General features: G+C 43.8%; 1 protein-coding gene across 1 annotated transcript in view; it reads left to right on the top strand.

Moving 5' to 3' along the window:
• Positions 1 to 16,518, top strand: part of LOC137098000 (cytochrome P450 3A9-like) — a 33,620-nt gene extending 17,102 nt beyond the window's left edge. Inside the window, exons 7-13 of the mRNA XM_067473642.1 lie at positions 2,699 to 2,847; positions 4,296 to 4,426; positions 5,687 to 5,765; positions 7,667 to 7,827; positions 10,822 to 11,048; positions 13,456 to 13,618; positions 16,313 to 16,518. Coding sequence (XP_067329743.1) covers positions 2,699 to 2,847; positions 4,296 to 4,426; positions 5,687 to 5,765; positions 7,667 to 7,827; positions 10,822 to 11,048; positions 13,456 to 13,618; positions 16,313 to 16,402 — 1,000 coding nt within the window. The 3' untranslated portion in view covers positions 16,403 to 16,518. The remainder of the gene's footprint in view (positions 1 to 2,698; positions 2,848 to 4,295; positions 4,427 to 5,686; positions 5,766 to 7,666; positions 7,828 to 10,821; positions 11,049 to 13,455; positions 13,619 to 16,312) is intronic.
• Positions 16,519 to 20,096: the final 3,578 nt, after the last annotated feature.

The following is a 20,096-nucleotide window of genomic DNA, read 5'->3' as shown; positions in this document are numbered from 1 at the left end:
TTCGTTATTGTTTTGTAATTTTTTTCACATTTACGAAATTTCGTAAATATTGAACTTTTTTAAAGGAAAATTTTGTAATTATTTTAAATAACGAAACGCAAACCCCCCCCCCCCAAAAAAGAATCGATTTTAGAAACAAATTTTTCTGTTGTTACCCAGGCCTACTGTTTAGATATCAGCCAGCACGCCAATTCCTTAAATCAAGAAATAGTTTTCTAAGATCTACAGAGATACTTGCAGGAACACCTCAGCAAGCAAGAGTCCAAAAGTGGCAGGCTCAAACCCAGAACTTCAATCAATGGCTGATACCCAATGAGAGACTCCCTCCTGGGCAAACGGAAGACTGGGTGACTTGGAAGGCGCTGAACAGACTGTGCTCTGGCACCATGAGATGCAGAGCCAACCTTAAGAAATGAGGCCACAAAGTGGAATCCACGACATGTGATTGTGGAGAAGAGCAAACCACTGACCACCTGCTGCAATTCAACCTGAGCCCTGCTACATGCACCATGGAGGAGCTCCTTACAGCAACATGAGAGGCACTCCACGTAGCCAGCTACTGCTCAAAGGATATTTGCTTCTGATACGATAAATAAATTATTATTTGAAACACAACAGGATGAGTCCACAGCAGACAAGATCACTCTGCTGGCTGTTATATTGGATCACACATGGGACATTTCCCAAGTCCCTAGGACTGTGTGATGTATCGGCGAGTAATGTGTGCAGATCCCAGTAAGGTGGCCTTCTGCAGCTGGCAGGTGGTAATCTTGTCAATGCCGATTGTGTTTAAGTGCAGGCCAAGGTCTTGAGGCACTGCACCCAGTGTGCCGATCATCACTGGGACCACCTTGACTTGCTTGTGCCAGAGTCTTTGCAGTTCGATCTATATCCACTGGTGATCAGCCATATATAAATCAGAAATACTGTCTATTTGACAATGAATTCAACAACATAGTCATGTTATCTTGGATCAGGAAGCAAAGGGGACCTTGTAGCATATTTGAGGCGAGAAAGAGGTTGGTACCATATGCTCTTGAGATGTAGTAGGCTTAAGTCTACAAAGCTAATGTCAGCAACTTCTTCCTTTTAGTGAGTCAGTTTCAAATACAAGAATTCATTAATGGTCTCGGGTCAAGATGTGCTGCCGTTTGATGCTCCTTTCCGTGATTTCTTTTTTAATGGCACGCATGTGTTGTTTTCGCTCCTAGAAGGATATTGCAGCAAGAATGAGATATCATTGTTTACTTTGCTTGACTTTATAATTGTGTTTTCGAAGATAAAATCGTGGTTTCTAGGTATGGTTTAAATGAAACCATATTCATTATCAAATGACAGAAGTATATTGATTTAAACGGTAATAGTGATCTGTAATATAGATAGACTGGATACAGGGTAACCAAGTTTAATGGCGCATGATTTTTTACAATTAGTTGTAATGGGTTTTTAAATGTCATTCTTTAAATAAATTTACTGTTCTCTAATGAAATGCCATACAGGCTGCAGACATGTCAGATAAATATAGAGGATTAATTTGAATCTTTTTACTGCCTGTTTGAGCTTTTCCACAGCACAAAAAGTCTCCATCACGAGAGTCTCCAAAAGATGCAGATTAAGGCTGGATCTACACTGCCCTAAATCTGATTCAAACTGGATTATACGAGTCTCCACTGCCATATAATCTGGGATAAGCAGATAGTCTGAGATCAGATCCTGGGATATAGAGCAGTGTAGAAGAAGCCTAAGTTGATTGTGTCAGGAGGAACTGAGATATACAGTACTTGTTGTTGTGGAAGCGTGTCTTGGGAAGGTCCCTGCATGCCATGGTATCCTGTATCCTGACTGGCACAACCTGGGGATCACAACCAGATACAGTGAAGACATCTGCCCTTGCGCTGTGCTACTCTGCTGCTGAGTATGCATGCCCAGTGTGGAACACATCTTACCATATTAAAACAGTGGATGTGGCTCTTAATGAGACATGCCGCATTATCACGGGGTGTCTGCGCCCTACACCACTGGAGAAATTACACTGCTTAGCCGGTATTGCACCACCTGACATCCGCCGGGAAGTAGCAGCCAATAGTGAAAGGACCAAGGCAGAGACATCTCCAGCTCATCCCCTGTTTGGGTATCAGCCAGCACGTCAATGACTTAAATCTAGAAATAGTTTTCTAAGATCTACAGAGACACTCGCTGGAACACCTCAGCAAGCGAGAGTCCAAAAGTGGCAGGCTCAAACCCAGAACCTCAACCAATGGCTGATACCAAATGAGAGACTCCCCCCTGGGCACACAGAGGACTGGGCGACTTGGAAGGCGCTGAACAGACTGCGCTCTGGCACCACAAGATGTGGAGCCAACCTTCAGAAATGGGGCTACAGGGTGGAATCCTCAACATGCGAGTGTGGAGTAGAGCAAACCACTGACCACCTGCTACAATGCAACCTGAGCCCTGCCACATGCACCATGGAGGACCTTCTTGCAGCAACACCAGAAGCACTCCAAGTGGCCAGATACTGGTCAAAGGACATTTAATCAACTACCAAATCACAAATTTTGTATTTTGTCTGTTTGCTTGCTTTGTTCTGTTAGAAATGTAATATAATTGACTGGTTGCCCTGACATGACAAATAAATAAAATAAATGGTATCCTGTCACATTTAGATGAATTTGTCTTTTCTTCTTCTCTTTCCCAGCTTCTTTGGAGGCTACAGTATGGATGTGACCACCAGCACCTCATTCAGCATCAACGTGGACTCCATTAACAACCCCAATGATCCTTTTGTCAAGCATATTAAAACGTTTTTGAAGTTCGACACTTTTGATCCGGTGATTCTCCTCGTTGGTAGGAGGCCTCTGTATTTTGACCTACTTTCCTTCCTTCCTTCCTTCCTTCCTTACTTACTTACTTACTTATACTTCTTCTTTCCTCTACTTCTTCTTCCCCTCATCCTTTTCCTACTTTTCCTCTCCATCTCCATAGTTTCTATCTCCATCTCCGTCATCTCTATCATCTCCATCCCATCTCCATCTCTGTCTTCATAATGTTCATGGTCTCCACTCTGTCTTTGTCTCCATCATTTGCATCATCTCCATCCCCATCTCCAAAATTTCCATCTGCATCATCTCCATCCATGTCTCCATCATCTCCATCTCCATCACTGTCTCTGTCTTTGTCTCCATCAACATCATTTCCATCATCTCCATCTTCTCCATTTCCATCTCCATCCCCATCTCCTTAATTTCCATCTCCATCTCCATCCACGTCTCTATCTCCATCACTGTCTTTGTCTCCATTTCCATTTCCATCTCCATCCCCGTTTCCATTCCCATCTCCATCTCCATCATCTCCTTCTCCATGTCCACCACCGACTCTGTCTCCATCTCCGTCATTTCCATCATCTCCATCTTCTCCATTTCCATCTCTATTTCCATTTCCACCTCCATCATTTCCATTGCCTCCATCTCTATCTCCATCATGTCCTCCTCCATGCCCTTTTCATTTCATCTCCTTCTTCTCCTCTCTTTCCCCTCCTTCATCTCCTTCTTTGAGAGATTTGAAGTACCAGGGCAGACAGTACACAGTTTGTGGTACTCATTCAAAGTTTTGGTCTCTGTTCGTTTTACTGTGAGTGGTGAGGGATGAAGGAATATGGGCTTCATATTCTCTGATAGCCCAAATTTGCAGAGACCACCCTGATTAATTGTCTCTTCCCCTACTTTTTCAACTTGAAGAAATTTATATTTTTCCTCCTCCCATTGGACCCCTTTGTCCTCTGCTGTCTTTTTTGGCTGCCACAATCTAACTTCAAAGTGCAAAATCAGATTGTGCTCAACTAAGCCAGAGAAGAGGAGCAGAATCTTGCTGTTCCCAATAGACTCAGGCAAAAGCAGACTGCTTCAGCCTCTTCTAACTTGTGTGTTCTTCCTCACTAATACCTTTTGCCAACTTGGTCACACTCTGAAGTTGCTTGGCTTTCATTTATGAGATGTTGGGTGGCACAATGCTGTTTGTCCAACATGCACAGTTGCAGCTGAAGTAAAAGTTGAATTAATAGGCTGATATTACAGCAGGAAAAAGTGTGTGAAATGTTTCTAATGTTTTATGTTGTGTCTACATTGTGAGCACTGTAACTGGCTTGAAGTTGAGAGCTCCTCAGATGATGAACTCCAAGATTTTGTAAAACAGGTGGTTGTCAAAGTGGAATAACTGCGTAGTATGAAGTGCCCCTGAGTTACTGTATCACAGTTTTATGGCATCTCCCAAACGACCCCTTTCATCTCCTTTCCCAGTTATTTTCCCATTCCTCAGGCCACTTTTAGAGAGACTAAACTTCAACATGGTGGCACCATCGTCGTTCACAACCTTCTTCATTGATGTTCTCAAAAAAGTCAAGAAGGACCGGCAAAAGAATGATCACAAGGTGAGTTAGACTAGTTTCTGGGGTCTCTTTTGGTTCTGTGGGTGCAGGGTGGACGGGACGTGACCGTCCCAAAGTCATAACCAGAGATCTATGGACAACCACTTGAGGTGTCACTCACATTGTGCCTTCGCGCCTGGGGGCTATAACTCTTAATGAAGGAGGGATGGACGTGGCATCTTTCCCCAGGGGATGGCTTCTTGCCCTCCTATAGGAAACTGGAACTCTCAAAAACCAAAACACTGTAAATAACTCAAAATAAGTTTTATTGATCACAAAGAGTTATTTCTTTAAAGCAATGAGCTGGAAACTTCAGAGGGGTGAAGGAAAACATAGGTTACAGTCTCAGTTAGTCCTGGTTCCAAGGTGTTTGAAGCTGAGAAGCCTTTCCAAGTTTCCTCTTTCCTCAATGGCTGTGATTGCTGGAGCAAACCACAACCCCAGTTCAGATGGTCTATGTTTGAAGACTCAGGATCTTCCTCTGGTGCCAAAAGAACCGGTTTGAAGGCACTTGAGACTTCCAACGTCGTTCAGGTTGGTCTGAACATGACGCACAAGTCTCAAGGGTAAAAAACCTCAGAACTGGTGCTGAGAGGTAATTTAAATCAGGGTCTTTTAGAGTCAAGTCTCTTACTCACGTCCATCTAGTAGAAACTCTGATGGCAGAATGAAAAGAAAGGAAGCACTCCCTTCCTGCAGGAAGAGGTGGAGCCAAACAGTACTGATTGACAGCTATAAGTAACCAATCAATCCAACTTATACATTGTTTTTGTTCATTCATACAGTCGTCTCCGACTCTTCGTGACCTCATGGACCAGCCCACGCCAGAGCTCCCTGTCAGCCGTCACCACCCCAGCTCTTTCAAACTTATACATAAGCAGGGTAAAAAGGCAGGATTAAGCACGATACAACAGTTTAAATCTTGCAACTAACAGTTCTACACATAGGTGGTGCCACTTGCGCCGTCACACACATGAGGGGCAGATGCTGGTAGTGTCACTTAGCACAGCAGCTTTAGCAACATCCACAGTTGCACAATGTATGAAATTCAAAGCACAAGCACCATGACAAATGCAGGTGGCAGAATAGGTACTTTCAAGATGGTGCTCTCACACTGAGCTTTCTTCCCCTTGCTCTGGAGATCAGAGGACCACCATAGGTTCCCTGTAGCAATTCTGGGACACTTCCTTGGGATGAATGGAGCCTACATTTTGCCATTATCCTCTACCTATTATCATCCTATGTGACATTTTTCCATTGCAGAACAGAGTTGACTTCTTGCAACTAATGGTGGACTCCCAAATTTCAGGCAGCGTTCCTGAAGAAACAAATATGTACAAAGGTAAATACCATACAGATCTTGTATTTGCAGGACAGTAGACTGTGGTTTCACCTATGTGAATCTGTCAAAATATGTCCTGCCTGGCGTTTGTGTAGGTTCTCCATGTGATTTTATGGTTTGCTTTCACCAGAGGTTGCCCTGGAGGACCAAGCAAATTTCTAGGGGATAATACTTCTCTAGAGGTATTATAGACCCATTATGGTAATGCCTAGCAGGGGTTTAGCACAGCTGGTTAGCAATAGATCATAGCTGCAGCAATAGATCACAGTAACTGAAAGGCTGGCAGTTCAAAGCCCGGGTTGAGGTGAGCACCCAACCTTCAGCCCAGCTTACTGTCCACCTAAGCAGTTTGAAAACAGCTGTGAGCTGTGAATGGAGATTTTAGGCACCGCTTAAGCGGGGAGATATTTTACAGCACCATAAAAGGAAATACCAGAAAATGCTGGTGATCAAAGAAAAAGGGAAGTCTGTGATCAAGGGCTCTTCGTCATAGAGGATGGGAGCAATAGCACCCCCTGTGGCTGGAATCGAGCATGACCTCCAAGACACCGAAGTTGGGGAAAAGGCCGACATATACCTCTATCTGTTGTCTGTCCTGTCTGTTTTAAGGCATCGAATTTGCCATGTATATGTTGTGTGATATATCACAGTGGGTTAAAGCGCTGAGCTGCTGAGCTTGTAGACCAAAAGGTCGCAGGTTCGAATCCGGGGAGTGGCGTGAGCTTCTGCTATTAGCCCCAGCTCCTGCCAACCTAGCAGCTCAAAAACATGCAAATGTGAGTAGATCAATAGGTACCGCTCCAGCGGGAAGGTAACGGCACTCCATGCAGTCATGCCAGCCACATGACCTTGGAGGTGTCTAGGGACTATGCCGGCTCTTCAGCTTAGAAATGGAGATGAGCACCACACCCCAGAGTTGGACACGACTGGACTTAATGTCAGGGGAAAACCTTTACCTTACCTATATTCTGTGATCCGCCCTGAGTCCCCTTCAGGGTGAGAAGGGGGGGAATATAAATGCTGTAAATAACAGTCATGCAATCTAATTGGGATCAGTATTATCCACATTTTCCTGTCCTAGAATCATAGAATCATAGAATCATAGAATCAAAGAGTTGGAAGAGACCTCATGGGCCATCTAGTCCAACCCCCTGCCAAGAAGCAGGAATATTGCATTCAAACCACCCCTGACAGATGGCCATCCAGCCTCTGTTTAAAAGCTTCCAAAGAAGGAGCCTCCACCACACTCCGGGGCAGAGAGTTCCACTGCTGAATGGCTCTCACAGTCAGGAAGTTCTTCCTGACATAAGAACAGAAGCCCTTTTTATTGTTTTTAATGTCCCTGGCAAGTCTGAGCTCGTTTTTTGCTTTAGCCTTGCGGACCTTTTCCCTACAGGTGTTGGCTATTTGTTTGAGTTCTTCTTTGGTGATTTCTCCCTTTTTCCACTTCTTGTGCATGTCTCTTTTGTGTCTCAGCACAGTTAGAAGTCTTTGGTACTTTGCATACTGAAATCAGCAGAATCCCCTAGGCCAGTGGGTAGCCATGCCAGCTAAACAATGGAGTTGTAGTTCAAGAATATGTGACATTTTCAAGATCTGGTGTAACTTTGCCACATTCTCAAAAAAATCTGAAAAACAACTCCATTGCCGGGCCCCAGTTTCAGATGTTTTCTCTCTCCCTTCGGCTGGAAATCTGGGGGCTGCTCTTTGTCATCGAAAAAGACCTTTTAAAGGCACTCTCATCCCAAAGATGAATTCCACCGCAGCGTGGGCCAAAAGTGATTTTGAGATTTATACTTGCAGTATACACCATGTTACAGTTAATCCCACCCTGATTATTACTGGCTGCTTCTCCACAGACCTGATTTACTGTTGTGTTTTCCTTCCTCGTCTATTTCCAGCTCTAACTGACAAAGAGATTTTGACACAGGCCATAGTCTTTATTTTTGCCGGTTACGAGACTACCAGCACTGCCCTTAGCTTCCTGTCTTACCTCCTGGCCACCAACCCTGATGTCCAGCAGAAACTTCAGGAGGAGATTGATGCCACTCTTCCCAACCAGGTAAACGTCTCCATGGACCAAATATGAATCCAGTGGTCTGTGACATATGGAAGTTTTTCAAGTGGATTTCTGAAAAATGTATCTAGTCCTTGTGGCTAGGGAGGTAATTTTGAAAGCAGGGTGGTGATATCTCTGGGTGGTTTGAATTGAATTGAATAGAATAAGTTCATAGAATCATAGAATCAAAGAGATGGAAGAGACCTCCTGGGCCATCCAGTCCAACCCCCTGCCAGGAAGCATTCAAATCACCCCTGACAGATGGCCACCCAGCCTCTGTTTGAAAGCTTCCAAAGAAGGAGCCTCCACCACACTCCAGGGAAAAGAGTTCCACTGCTGAACGGCTCTCACAGTCAGGAAGTTCTTCCTCATGTTCAGATGGAATCTCCTCTCTTGTAGTTTGAAGCCATTGTTCTCTTGCATCCTAGTCTCCAAGGAAGCAGAAAACAAACTTGCTCCCTCCTCTCTGTGGCTTCCTCTCACATATTTATACATGGCTATCATATCTCCTCTCAGCCTTCTCTTCTTCAGGCTAAACATGCCGAGCTCCTTAAGCCGCTCCTCATAGGGCTTGTTCTCCAGACCCTTGATCCTCTGGACACATTCCAGCTTGTCAATATCTCTCTTCAATTGCGGTGCCCAGAATTGGACACAAAATTCCAGGTGTGGTCTAACCAAAGCAGAATAGAGCATGGGGAGCATTACTTCCCTAGATCTAGACACTATGCTCCTATTAATGCAGGCCAAAATCCCATTGGCTTTTTTTGCCGCCACATCACATTGTTGGCTCATGTTTAACTTGCTGTCCACGAGGACTCCAGGACCTTTTTCACACGTACTGCTCTCGAGCCAGTCATCCCCCATTCTATATCTTTGCATTTCGTTTTTCCTGCCAAAGTAGAGTCTCTTGCATTTGTCACTGTTGAACTTCATTTTGTTAGTTTAAGTTTATTGTCATTGTCCTATTGCACAATGAAATTAAATGCTTTCTCCTGCACACACCACAGAACAACACACCCTCATTGTGCTATTGCGTGACGAAATCAAATGCTTTCCCCAGCACACACCACAAAAAAACACACCCATCCCTCCACACCTCAACCACCATCGCACAGCTCCCAGTGCCACGTCAATGCGAAACTATTGAGTTCAATATAGTTACAGCTTTAGGATAGAAGCTATCTCTCAGTCTGTTTGTCCTTGCCTGTGTCACCCTGTACTGTCTGCCAGATGGTAATAATTAAATAATAATAATAATAATAATAATAATAATAATAATAATATACCAGAAACACACTGGTTGTCATCAGTGCAAAATAAATGCTACCAAGTGTGAGAAAGGCACTCTTTTATGTTTTTGTTGAGACCTGGAAAGCTAAAGGATGGAATTTGTAGTACTATAAAGGAAGTGGGTTTTGCTCCCCTCATTCAATCCCTTCTATCAAACAGCTACAATGATGAAAAAAGTGCTTTTTGTGGAATATTTTGGGGGGAAATGGCATTCATAACCTTTTTGTAAAGGAAAAATGATGGCATATCCTTTTGGCAAATGTGAATCTCCATGAACACCTGGAGGCCAGCTTTTGAAAACCACTAGTCAAGGAAAGACATGTTAGGCATTGTTAGGAGTCAACCTTTTGAACAAATGATGTTCACAAGCATTCATGTAATGGCACACAGGTAACTCAGCTGCTAAACTGATAAACCATGTCTTTGAACTGGCAGGGTCAAAGACATGCTATTACACAATATATATATATATATATATATATATATATATATATACACATACTTAGCTAGCAGGGTTTTAAAAATGTTTCTTTGAAGTTGAAATTGCAGTTGCCCAAAAGATATACTATCTCTGGAAAACTCTTAGTTTAAAAACATGCACTCTGTGCTGGTACGGCTGTACCAGGAGCTCCAGCTTTATTTGCTTTGTATTAAATGTTTCCTTGCAGTCCAAGGTTTCAGGGATTCTGCAGAAAGGTGGCTTCCTTTGGTTGCAGTCATAGGGCAAGTCACCTGTCCATCATCGTTAAGTTTTGGTTCCACTTAACGATGTTCAGGGCAATAGGGAAGGGAAGGAAGCCATTTTTAGTTAGTCTCAGTAAAGAAAGTTAATGTAGAGGACGTGTACAAGCTTCTCCTGTACAAAAGCTTCAACCCTTAAGACTTTCCGGGGGAGAACAGTCTTAAGAGCATCCAAAGATCTCCAAAGATTTCCAGGGAAACAGCCCTAAAGCTTTGAGGAATTTTGGAGGGTAAATAGTTTGGAAGACTAAAGAACTCCAGCTGGAGAATCTACTGGCTTTACTGGTAGGTCCACTCGGTGCTCGAGACACAGTTCGACCCGGTAGCGGAGCCCACATCAGTAAGGCTTAGATTACAGTCAGCCTGGGAGAAGTTAAAAAGGGGATTTTCCTTTAAAGTAAAGAAACAGTTATTGAAGATAATTGCCTGTCCTTCGTGGACAAGATTAGGAAGCCACCAGTTGCATAAAAGTCTGGAAGCATTTGTTTAACTTTACTGAAGACAAGGAAAGTTTCTGTTTGATTGTTCATTAATAAAGGACTTTGTTATACTTCACAAGCCATCTAAAGACCATTTGTGGTGGAAAATCCTTGAGAGCTTCTCTTCAGGGCCCCCTGGCTTCCTGCTGGGCTCAAGTTGCACGTCCTATTTTAAAGGCAATTCTTTACAGGCTCAGCGTGTGACAGAACACACTCAGAGACACATTTATTTATGTATTTATTTTGCATATTTGTATCCTGGCCTTCTCACCCAGAGGGGGGACTCAGGGGGGCTTCAACAAAGTCTTCTTTTAGAAGTAACATACCTTATTTACTCATAAACATCTTGTATTAATTCAGCATACAGGCACATTTATAGATAGGATGTGGTTTCTCTGTGTTGAGAACACAGGGTTCCAACACATATCAGGATCTAGATTTTCTATGATAATATTTCTATGTATTTGGTGCTTTTTCTAATTCCTAGGCGACTCCCACCTACGATGCGTTCCATCAGATGGAGTATCTTGACATGGTGGTCAATGAAACCCTCCGGCTCTACCCCGTCGGAGGCCGGGTTGAAAGAGAGTGCAAAGACACGGTGGAAATCAATGGAGTGACCATCCCGAAAGGAACCGTCATCGTGATCCCCACTTTTGCCCTGCATCGTGACCCAGAATATTGGCCAGAACCAGAAGAATTCAGACCAGAGAGGTAGGCTGCCAGAAGAAGCTGAGTAGCCAATGATCAGCCATCATGGAAAAAAGAGAGAGAGGAAGCAGGTTTATGAAAGGAAGGAAAAATGTTTCTGGAAATATTGAGACTTTCCACTTCCTTTTGTTTTGATTACACCTGACCATTGATGGTCTTGAAGCCAAACTCTTTCTTGATCATATTGGGATGCCCTCTCTTGTGTTTGTCATGCCCTCCTTCTCATTATTCATTCATCTGTTGATCTATCGAGCTATTGATCTATCGATCCATGTATCATCCATCTATCACGAGTGGTTCTCAGCCTTCCTAATGCCAGGAACCTTTAATACAATTCCTCATTGTGGGGACCCACAACCATAAAATTATTTTCCTTGCTACTTCATAACTGTAATTTTGCTACTGTTATGAATTGTCATGTAAATATCTGATATGCAGGATTATGCCGTCACGCCTGGGGGCTATAACTCTTAGTGAAACTCTTTCCCCCAGGGGATTGCTTCATGCCTTCCTTTAAAGAACTGGAACTCCCAAGAACCAAAACACTGTAGATAACTCAAAATAGGTTTTATTGTTCACAAAGAGTTATCCCTTTAAGGCAATAAGCTGGAAGTTTCAAAGTTTCAGATAGACGTGTAAAAGAGACTTGGCTTTAAAACCCTTAATTAAGTTGCCTCTCATCACCAATTCTAGGTTTTTATTCTTGGGACTCATGCTTCATGCCCAGATCGCCCTGGACAAAGGAAATATACATTACAGTCTCTGGTTGTCTTGGGTCCAAGGAGATTTCGCAGCTAAGAAGCTTTTCCTGTTCCCTCTTTTCTCAATGGCTGTGAAGGTCAAAACAAATACAACCCCCAGTCCAATGGCCTATGTTGAAGGCACAGAGTCTTCCTTTTGATGCCAAAGGAGCGGTTTGAAGGCGCTTGGGTCTCCTCAACATTGTCCAGGGCGATCTGGGCATGAAGCATGAGTCCCAAGAATAAAAACCTTAGAATTGGTGATGAGAGGCAACTTAATTAAGGGTTTTAAAGCCGTCTCTTTTACACGTCTATCTGATAGAAGGTTTGATGGTAGAATGGAATTTGGATTAAATTTGGCACAAATACCCAACACACCCAAATCTGAATAGTGATGGAGTTGGGGGGGATTGATTTTGTCATTTGGGAGTTGAAGTTGCTGGGATTTCTAGTTCACCTACAATGAAAGAGCATTTTGAACTTCACCAATGATGGAATTGAACCAGACTTGGCACACAGAACTCCCATGACCAACAGAAAATATTGGAAGGGGTTGGTGGGCATTGACCTTGAGTTTTGGAGATGTAGTTCACCTTCATCCAGAGAGCACTATGGCCTCTACCAATGATAGATCTGGACCAAACTTGGCACAAATACCCAATATGCCCAAATGTGAACACTGGTGGAGTTTGGGGAAAATAAACTTTGACATTTGGGAGTTGTAGTTGCTGGGATTTATAGTTCACCTACAATCAAAGAGCATTCTGTACCCCACCAATGATAGAATTGGGACAAACTTCCCACACAGAACCCCCATGACCAACAGAAAATACTGTGTTTTCTGATGGTCTTTGATGACCTTTCTGACACCTCCATGACCCTCCCCCGGGGTCCTGACCCCCAGACTGAGAAACGCTGATCTATCACATTTAAATTCAGGCAGTGTTTCAGAAACTTGTGTTATACTAAGAAAGCATTAAGATTATTTTCTCTTGTTTTCTTTTTGAAAGGGAAAGGGTAAGCTATTATTGCTATGCACCCTCAAGTTATTTCTGACGTATGGCAACCTTAAGACATATGTTGTCGAAGGCTTTCATGGCTGGAATCACTGGGTTGTTGTAGGGTTTTTTGGGCTATATGGTCATGTTCTAGAGGCATTCGCTCCTGACATTTCGCCTGCATCTATGGCAGTGAGGTGAGACATACCTATCATAGAGTTTTCCAGGGCTGAGAGAGAGTGACTTTGCTCAGCGGGTTTCCTTGGTTGAGCGAGGAGCCAACTCCTGGTTTCCAAAGTCATGATCCAACACTCAAACCTTTATCTCCCAGAAGAATGATGTTGGTTAATCATTCCACCTTGGGCTGTGCTTGTGATTTCCAGCTATATTTATTTCTCTAAAGAACATACCCTTTGGGTCTGGCCTCAGATCATTCATTCGACCTAAATCAATTCCTTCCGCAACTAATGACTCTTGAGGGCCTCCTTGACTCAGGCAAGTCCCCATTAGAGAAGGATCAAAGCGTGCCTTGCCAGGGGCCACAAACACCAGCTGGGTTCGCCAGTCTCCTCCCGCAGCGAAGGATCAAAGGTGTTTCTTCCTTCCTGCCTCCCAGCATCTTCTGGAAGAGATGCTTCATTCACGCCTTTCTCTCCGTTGCTGTGCAAACAGGTTCAGCAAAGAGAACAAGGAAACCCAAAACCCATACGTCTACCTGCCTTTCGGAGCAGGTCCCAGGAACTGCATCGGGATGCGCTTTGCTCTGCTGGTCCTAAAAGTGGCTGTCGTGATCCTCCTGCAAAAATATACCTTCCGACCCTGCAAAGAGACCCAAGTAAGCAGGGATTATTTATTTATTTATTTATTTATTTGTCGTGTCAGGGCAACCAGTCAATTATATTACATTTCTAACAGAACAAAGCAAACAAACAGACAAAATACAAAATTAGTGAGTTTGGTAGTTTATTAAATGTCCTTTGACCAGTATCTGGCCACTTGGAGTGCTTCTGGTGTTGCCGCAAGAAGGTCCTCCATGGTGCATGTGGCAGGGTTCAGGTTGCATTGCAGCAGGTGGTCAGTGGTTTGCTCTTCTCCACACTCGCATGTCGTGGATTCCACCTTGTAGCCCCATTTCTGAAGGTTGGCTCTTCATCTCGAGGTGCCAGAGCGCAGTCTGTTCAGCGCCTTCCAAGTCGCCCAGTCTTCTGTGTGCCCAGGGGGGAGTCTCTCATTTGGTATCAGCCATTGGTTGAGGTTCTGGGTTTGAGCCTGCCACTTTTGGACTCTCGCTTGCTGAGGTGTTCCAGTGAGTGTCTCTGTAGATCTTAGAAAGCTATTTCTAGATTTAAGTCGTTGACGTGCTGGCTGATACCCAAACAGGGGATGAGCTGGAGATGTCTCTGCCTTGGTCCTTTCACTATTGGCTGCTACTTCCCGGCGGATGTCAGGTGGTGCAATACCAGCTAAGGAGTGTAATTTCTCCAGTGGTGTAGGGCGCAGACACCCCGTGATAATGTGGCATGTCTCATTAAGAGCCACATCCACTGACAAGCATCCCGAGCTCTGAGGATTACCTGGAAAGGAATCCCACGGGAGCATTGCAGCGCACCCAAATACCTGGGAGTCACTCTGGACCATGCTCTGACCTACAAGAAGCACTGCCTGAACATCAAGCAAAAAGTGGGTGCTAGAAACAATATCATACGAAAGCTGACTGGTACAACCTGGGGATCACAACCAGACACAGTGAAGACATCTGCCCTTGTGCTGTGCTACTCTGCTGCTGAGTACACATGCCCAGTGTGGAACACATCTCACCATCCTAAAAGAAGTGGATGTGGCTAGCAGGGATTATGCTTAAAGAAGTAATAAGGCAAACTGTCAACTGATTCAGAATTGCTTGCCTATACACTGTTAAATAAAATGAGTAGTAAACAAAACTTTGGATACATCTACACCAAAGAGGACCTAGAGATTTTTCACCATGCACTTTATGAGACTGATATTGATTGCAGTTTTGTATTCTGCAACTATTGTTGCATTTTATTGATCTTGATTGGGGGGAGGGGTTGTGATGTCTATGATGGTTGTTGTTGCTTTTGTGTTGTTGTCTTTGCGCTTTTTGTATATTGCATGTTTGCATCTTTTGTCAGAGAATTGAAGCTTTGCCAGCGGAAGGATTGCTAGATCAGCAGACACTGTGTTCAGAAATCAGGACTCTGTAAGCTTTCAGCCACAACAGAAAACTAAGTTTACTAAGTACATCTATACACGTCTATTCACAGCAAGCAACAGACAGGAACTCCTAGGCACAAACAATAGTCTCTGAACATCTGCTTATCTGACTTCTGGCTGAGACCAGATCCTCCCTCTTCTTCCCAGCCAGAGAACACATTATCTCATTTCTGTCAAGGTTACAGTGTATTGTTTATTGCCTGTTGTTCTTCTGCTTTCTTTTGTTTTAATTGTTTTGATTTGCTTAGATTGTATTGTTATATTGTGTGTTGAGGCCTTGGCCTGTGTAAGCCACATCGAGTCCTTCGGGAGATGCTAGCGGGGTACAAATAAAGTTTAATAATAATAATAATAATAATAATAATAATAATAATACAGTTTCACAACCTCAGCACTATGCTTTCTTATACACAAAAGAGCAGAATAGAATCCATCTTGAAATACATCTTAATCCATCTTGAATTACATAGAAACACATTGAAAAACACACATACATAACTAAATAATCCTGACATCTTTGAGTGCTTTGTGATCTGCCTCGAGTTCCTCCAGGAGATGATGGCGAGGTATTAATAATAATAATAATAATAATAATAATAATAATAATAATCCAGAGCAGACGAGAAAACTGGCAAAAGGAGGCTCTCCATGGACAGTTCCTGGGAAAAATTGAGAGCCAAATTGACAAAGGAAACACATGGCTGTGGCTCACAAATGGAACTTTGAAAAAGGAGACGAAGGAGGGCTTTATTTTTACTGCGCAAGAACAAGCCATGAGAACCAATGCCTTCAAAGCCAGAATTGAATGTCAGCGACAGATCCCAAGTGTAGACTCTGCAAGGAAGCAGATGAAACAATAGATCCCATCCACAACTGCTGCAAGAAGATTGCGCAGACAGACTCCAAGCAGAGGCACAACACCGTTGCTCAGATGATTCACTGGAACTTTTGTCACAAATAACATTTGCCTGCAACGAAGAACTGGTGGGATCACAAAGCAGGAAAAAGTTACAGTTTCTCAAGTCGCTCCTGACACAGACACACAAATTATTGTTGTTATTAGGTCTTTAATTTTCTCTGTCAAAGAGTGCTAGTGCCATCCCAAACTACTACTCAGAGGATTCCATAGCATTGCGTCATAACATGGTGTTAAACTGCATTAATTCTACAATATAGAGGCACCCTTAATAGTAAATTTAAAGCAATAAGAGGAGGTACATAAGTTTTCAAGTTGTCCCCAATGCTGTTTTCAACCTATTCACTAATACTATTTCTTTCTTTCCTAATGAAACAGATCCCCTTGGAAGTGTGTGGCGAGGTCCTCCTGAAACCAAAAAACCCCATCAAACTAAAGTTGGTCCGCAGAGCTGGACTTCAAGAATAGAAAGATTGGAAACTGCACCTTCTCTATCACGCCACGTGGAATTAGTAAATATTGTGAATTGGACTGCAAAGTGAATATGGAATATCAGGATTATGAATTCATCTCCTACCCCAAAAGGACTAAAGACTTGGGCCAAAAGAAGACAATGGAGGACACTGTCATTTCAATTTCAGGAACGTCATTGTAATAAAAAACCAATACAGTACAAACCCATGGAACTCAGCAGGTGACTTGAATGCACAAAATCCTATATACCACTAATAAGTTTATATGCTTTGGACAATGTGTTTAGAACATGGGCCTTCGTTTATTTCATTTAAGCTGAAAAGAGGTAAAGCAAGCAAATAGATAGATGTTAAGTTTTTAAATTATAGTTTATGTATAAGAGAAGACATCTTTGCAAATATCTCTGTTTTGGTTAAAGTACACAATAGAGACTCAAAGTATGTTCTGTCATTAGATTCCAAGGCATAGAATCATAGAGTTGGAAGAGACCACATGGACCACCTAGTCCAACCCCCTTCTGCTATGCCAGGAAAAGCACAATCAAAGCACCCCTGACAGATGGCCATCCAGCCTCTCTGTGCTGTTACGCGCTGGGTCTGTAATAATTGTCTTTTGAACAGGGCGTGCACTTTGTGCCCAGCGGGAAGCCAGGGTGCCTTGATAGAGAGGCCCTAAGGCTTTTCCTCTGGAAGAGTCTTTAGAGGCTTGAAAGGTTTAACAAAGTCCTTTATTATTGAACAAATTAAACAAATACTTCTTCAATCTTCAACAACAGTCATACAAATGACTGGTGGCTTTCTTAATCTTGTCCACAAACCCTTTTTAACCTCTCCCAGGCAATCTACTATCTAGGCTTTGCTGATGTGGGTCCTACTACCGGTTCCAAACTACTTCTTGGGTCCCGAGTAGACCTACCAGTCAAGGCTTTGTAGATTCTCCAGCTGGAGTTCTTTGGGTCTGCAAAACTGTTTCCCCCGAATGCTGTAAGGCTGAGACGCTGTAAGTTCCCAGCCAGAGCTTTGGGACTATTTCTCCCCGGAAGCTGTTTCCCCCGGAGCTGTAGGAAATGAAGCTTTTTCTGCAGGTGGAGCTGGTCCATGTCCTGTAGCTTAATTTCCTTCTGTAAGACTGAACTAAAAATGGCTCCCTCTCCTCCCAGGGCCCTGGGGAAAGGGGCGGAACCAAAACTTAACAATGGTTGATGGGTCATTGGCCCTATAATTGCAAACCAAGGGAAGCCACCTTTGCAGAATGCCTGAAACCTTGGAATGCATGTAGACATTTAATAGAAAGAAAATGAAGTTGGAGCTCCTGGTATAGCCATACCAGCACACTCTCTTTGAAAGGCTCCAAAGAAAGAGCTTCCACATCATCCTGAGGCAGGGAGTTCTACTGCTGAACAGCTCTTCTGATGGTCAGGAAGTTCTTCTAAATGTTCAGGTGGAATCTCCTTTCCTGTCATTGAGTCCCAGTCTCCAGGGCAGCAGAAAGCAAGCCTCCTCCCTCTTCCTTAGGACATCCTTTCAAATATTTAAACATGGTGATCATGTCTCCTTAAAACCTTCACTTCAGGAGGCGAAACAGACCCAGCTCTTTAAGCTCTTTAATTCCTCAAAGGGATTCTTGCTTTCAGGATCCTTTTAGTTGTCCTCCTCTGGACACCTTCCATCTTGTCAATATCTTGCTTTAATTGTGGTGCCCAGAATTGGACATAGTATTCCGGGTAAAGAGGTCTGACCAAAGCAGAAGAGAGAGGCACCATGACTTCCTTCAGTCATGACACCATACTTCTTTTGATGTAGCTCAAAATCCTATTGGCCTTTTGAGTTGCTGCATCACACTTTTGGTTCATGTTCCACTTGTTGTCCACAAAATCTCCAAGATCTTTTCCACATCACTCATTCCGTATCTTTACAATTCATTTTTTTCTGCCCAAGCATAGTATCTACATTTGTCCTTGTTGAAAGAAGGTCATCACCTTTTGTTCCGAGGCTCCTCGCCCTTGTTTTTCCCAGGACACTTCCTCATAACCAAGGACTAAAACAACTAAACCAATCAAGGCTGGAATTACTGGGTTATTGTGCGGTTTCCAGGCTGTATGGCCATGTTCCAGAAGCATTCTCTCCTGATGTTTCGCCTGCATCTGTGGCAGACATCCTCAGAGGTTGTGATACCTCACAATCTCTGAGGATGCCTGTCATAAATGCAGGGGAAACATCAGGAGAGAATGCTTCTGAAACATAGCCATATAGCCCAGAAAACTTACAACAACCCAATCAAGGAGTCGTTTCCCAAAATGGACATGGATTTTCTGGGGCTCATCTACTCCCAGGGGGACTGGCTCCCAACTGCTGATTGGCACTCCCCAAGTCAACACCCCTCATCCCCTCTACCAGGGAATTCTCACCTGGAGGTGGTAACATCACCGGAGTGCCAGCCAGTCAGGGCGTTGATCCAGACCAATCCCTCTTTTGGCCAATCAGAAAAGAGGAGTGGGCAGAGAAGTTTGAATAGATGGACGCAGGCATGTTAGGGGGGCTCGGGGGGCTTCAGCCCCCCCCCCCCCAATTTCTCATGGTGGTTCGCGAAAAGGCCTTACTGGTGCATTATTTAAACTGTTATGTTTATTCATATCATGATCTGATCACCATACTCAATATATCCCATATGCATGGGGGTATTGGGGTAATGATACAAAAGGTTTGCTAGGCTAGACCCTCTTTCACTCAGACTCAGCCCCCCCGAAACTCAGCCCCCCCCCCGAACCCCCTCCTGAAAAAAATTCTGCCCCCCCCCCCCCCGAAATGAAATCCTGGCTACGGGCCTGGATGGATGGCCATCTGTCAGGGGTGATTTGAATGCAATATTCCTGCTTCTTGGCAGGGGGTTGGACTGGATAGCCCATGAGGTCTCTTCCAGCTCTTTGATTCTATGATTCTAGGAGATGTCAAATGTATAAAACCTAATTTCGCTGTATTTCATGTTATGCATGTACATTTTGGCATCAGCCATACTTGTATCCTTTCTGGACAGACTGAATAAACCTCCATGGCGTGGCTTGTCTTCACCTGGCGAGTGTGTTCTCTAATCTGGAACTGGGCTTCACCGTAAATGCTCACCGGGCATGGACCCTCCATATCCACAGTCCTAGTCTAAATTTGATCTCATTTGGGCAGCTTTTAAAGCATTGATCAACCCAAACCAGACGTAAAAATAGCTATCAGATTACCCTGTGAGGAGCTTTAAAAGGAAAAGGTAAAGGTTGTCCCTTGACATTAAGTCGAGTCGTGTCCGACTCTGGGGGTTGGTGCTCATCTCCATTTCTAAGCCAAAGAGACGGCATTGTCTGTAGACAACTCCAAGGTCGTGCATGGAGTGCCGTTACCTCCCCGCCAGAGCGGTACCGATTGATCTACTCACATTTGCATGTTTTCGAATCGCTAGGTTGGCAGAAGCTGGGGCTGACAGAGGAAGCTCACGCTGCTCCCCGAATTCAAACCTGTGACCTTTCGGTCAACAAGCTCAGTAGGTCAGCGGTTTAACCCACTGTGTCACCGGGTGCACGAGGAGCTTTAGGGCTGGTTTAACTGATGCTGCAACATTGGCACAAAATCTGCTGCATGAGCCCATTTAGTCAGACTAACTTTTGGTCTTTTAGCTCGACTTTCAGCCAGTGGTAGGTCTGCTC

The sequence above is a fragment of the Anolis sagrei genome, chromosome X (assembly GCF_037176765.1).
Source record: "Anolis sagrei isolate rAnoSag1 chromosome X, rAnoSag1.mat, whole genome shotgun sequence".
Classification (NCBI taxonomy): Eukaryota; Metazoa; Chordata; class Lepidosauria; order Squamata; family Dactyloidae; genus Anolis; species Anolis sagrei.
The sequence above is the reverse complement of the archived record's forward strand: the minus strand, read 5'-3'. Positions and strand labels throughout refer to the sequence as shown.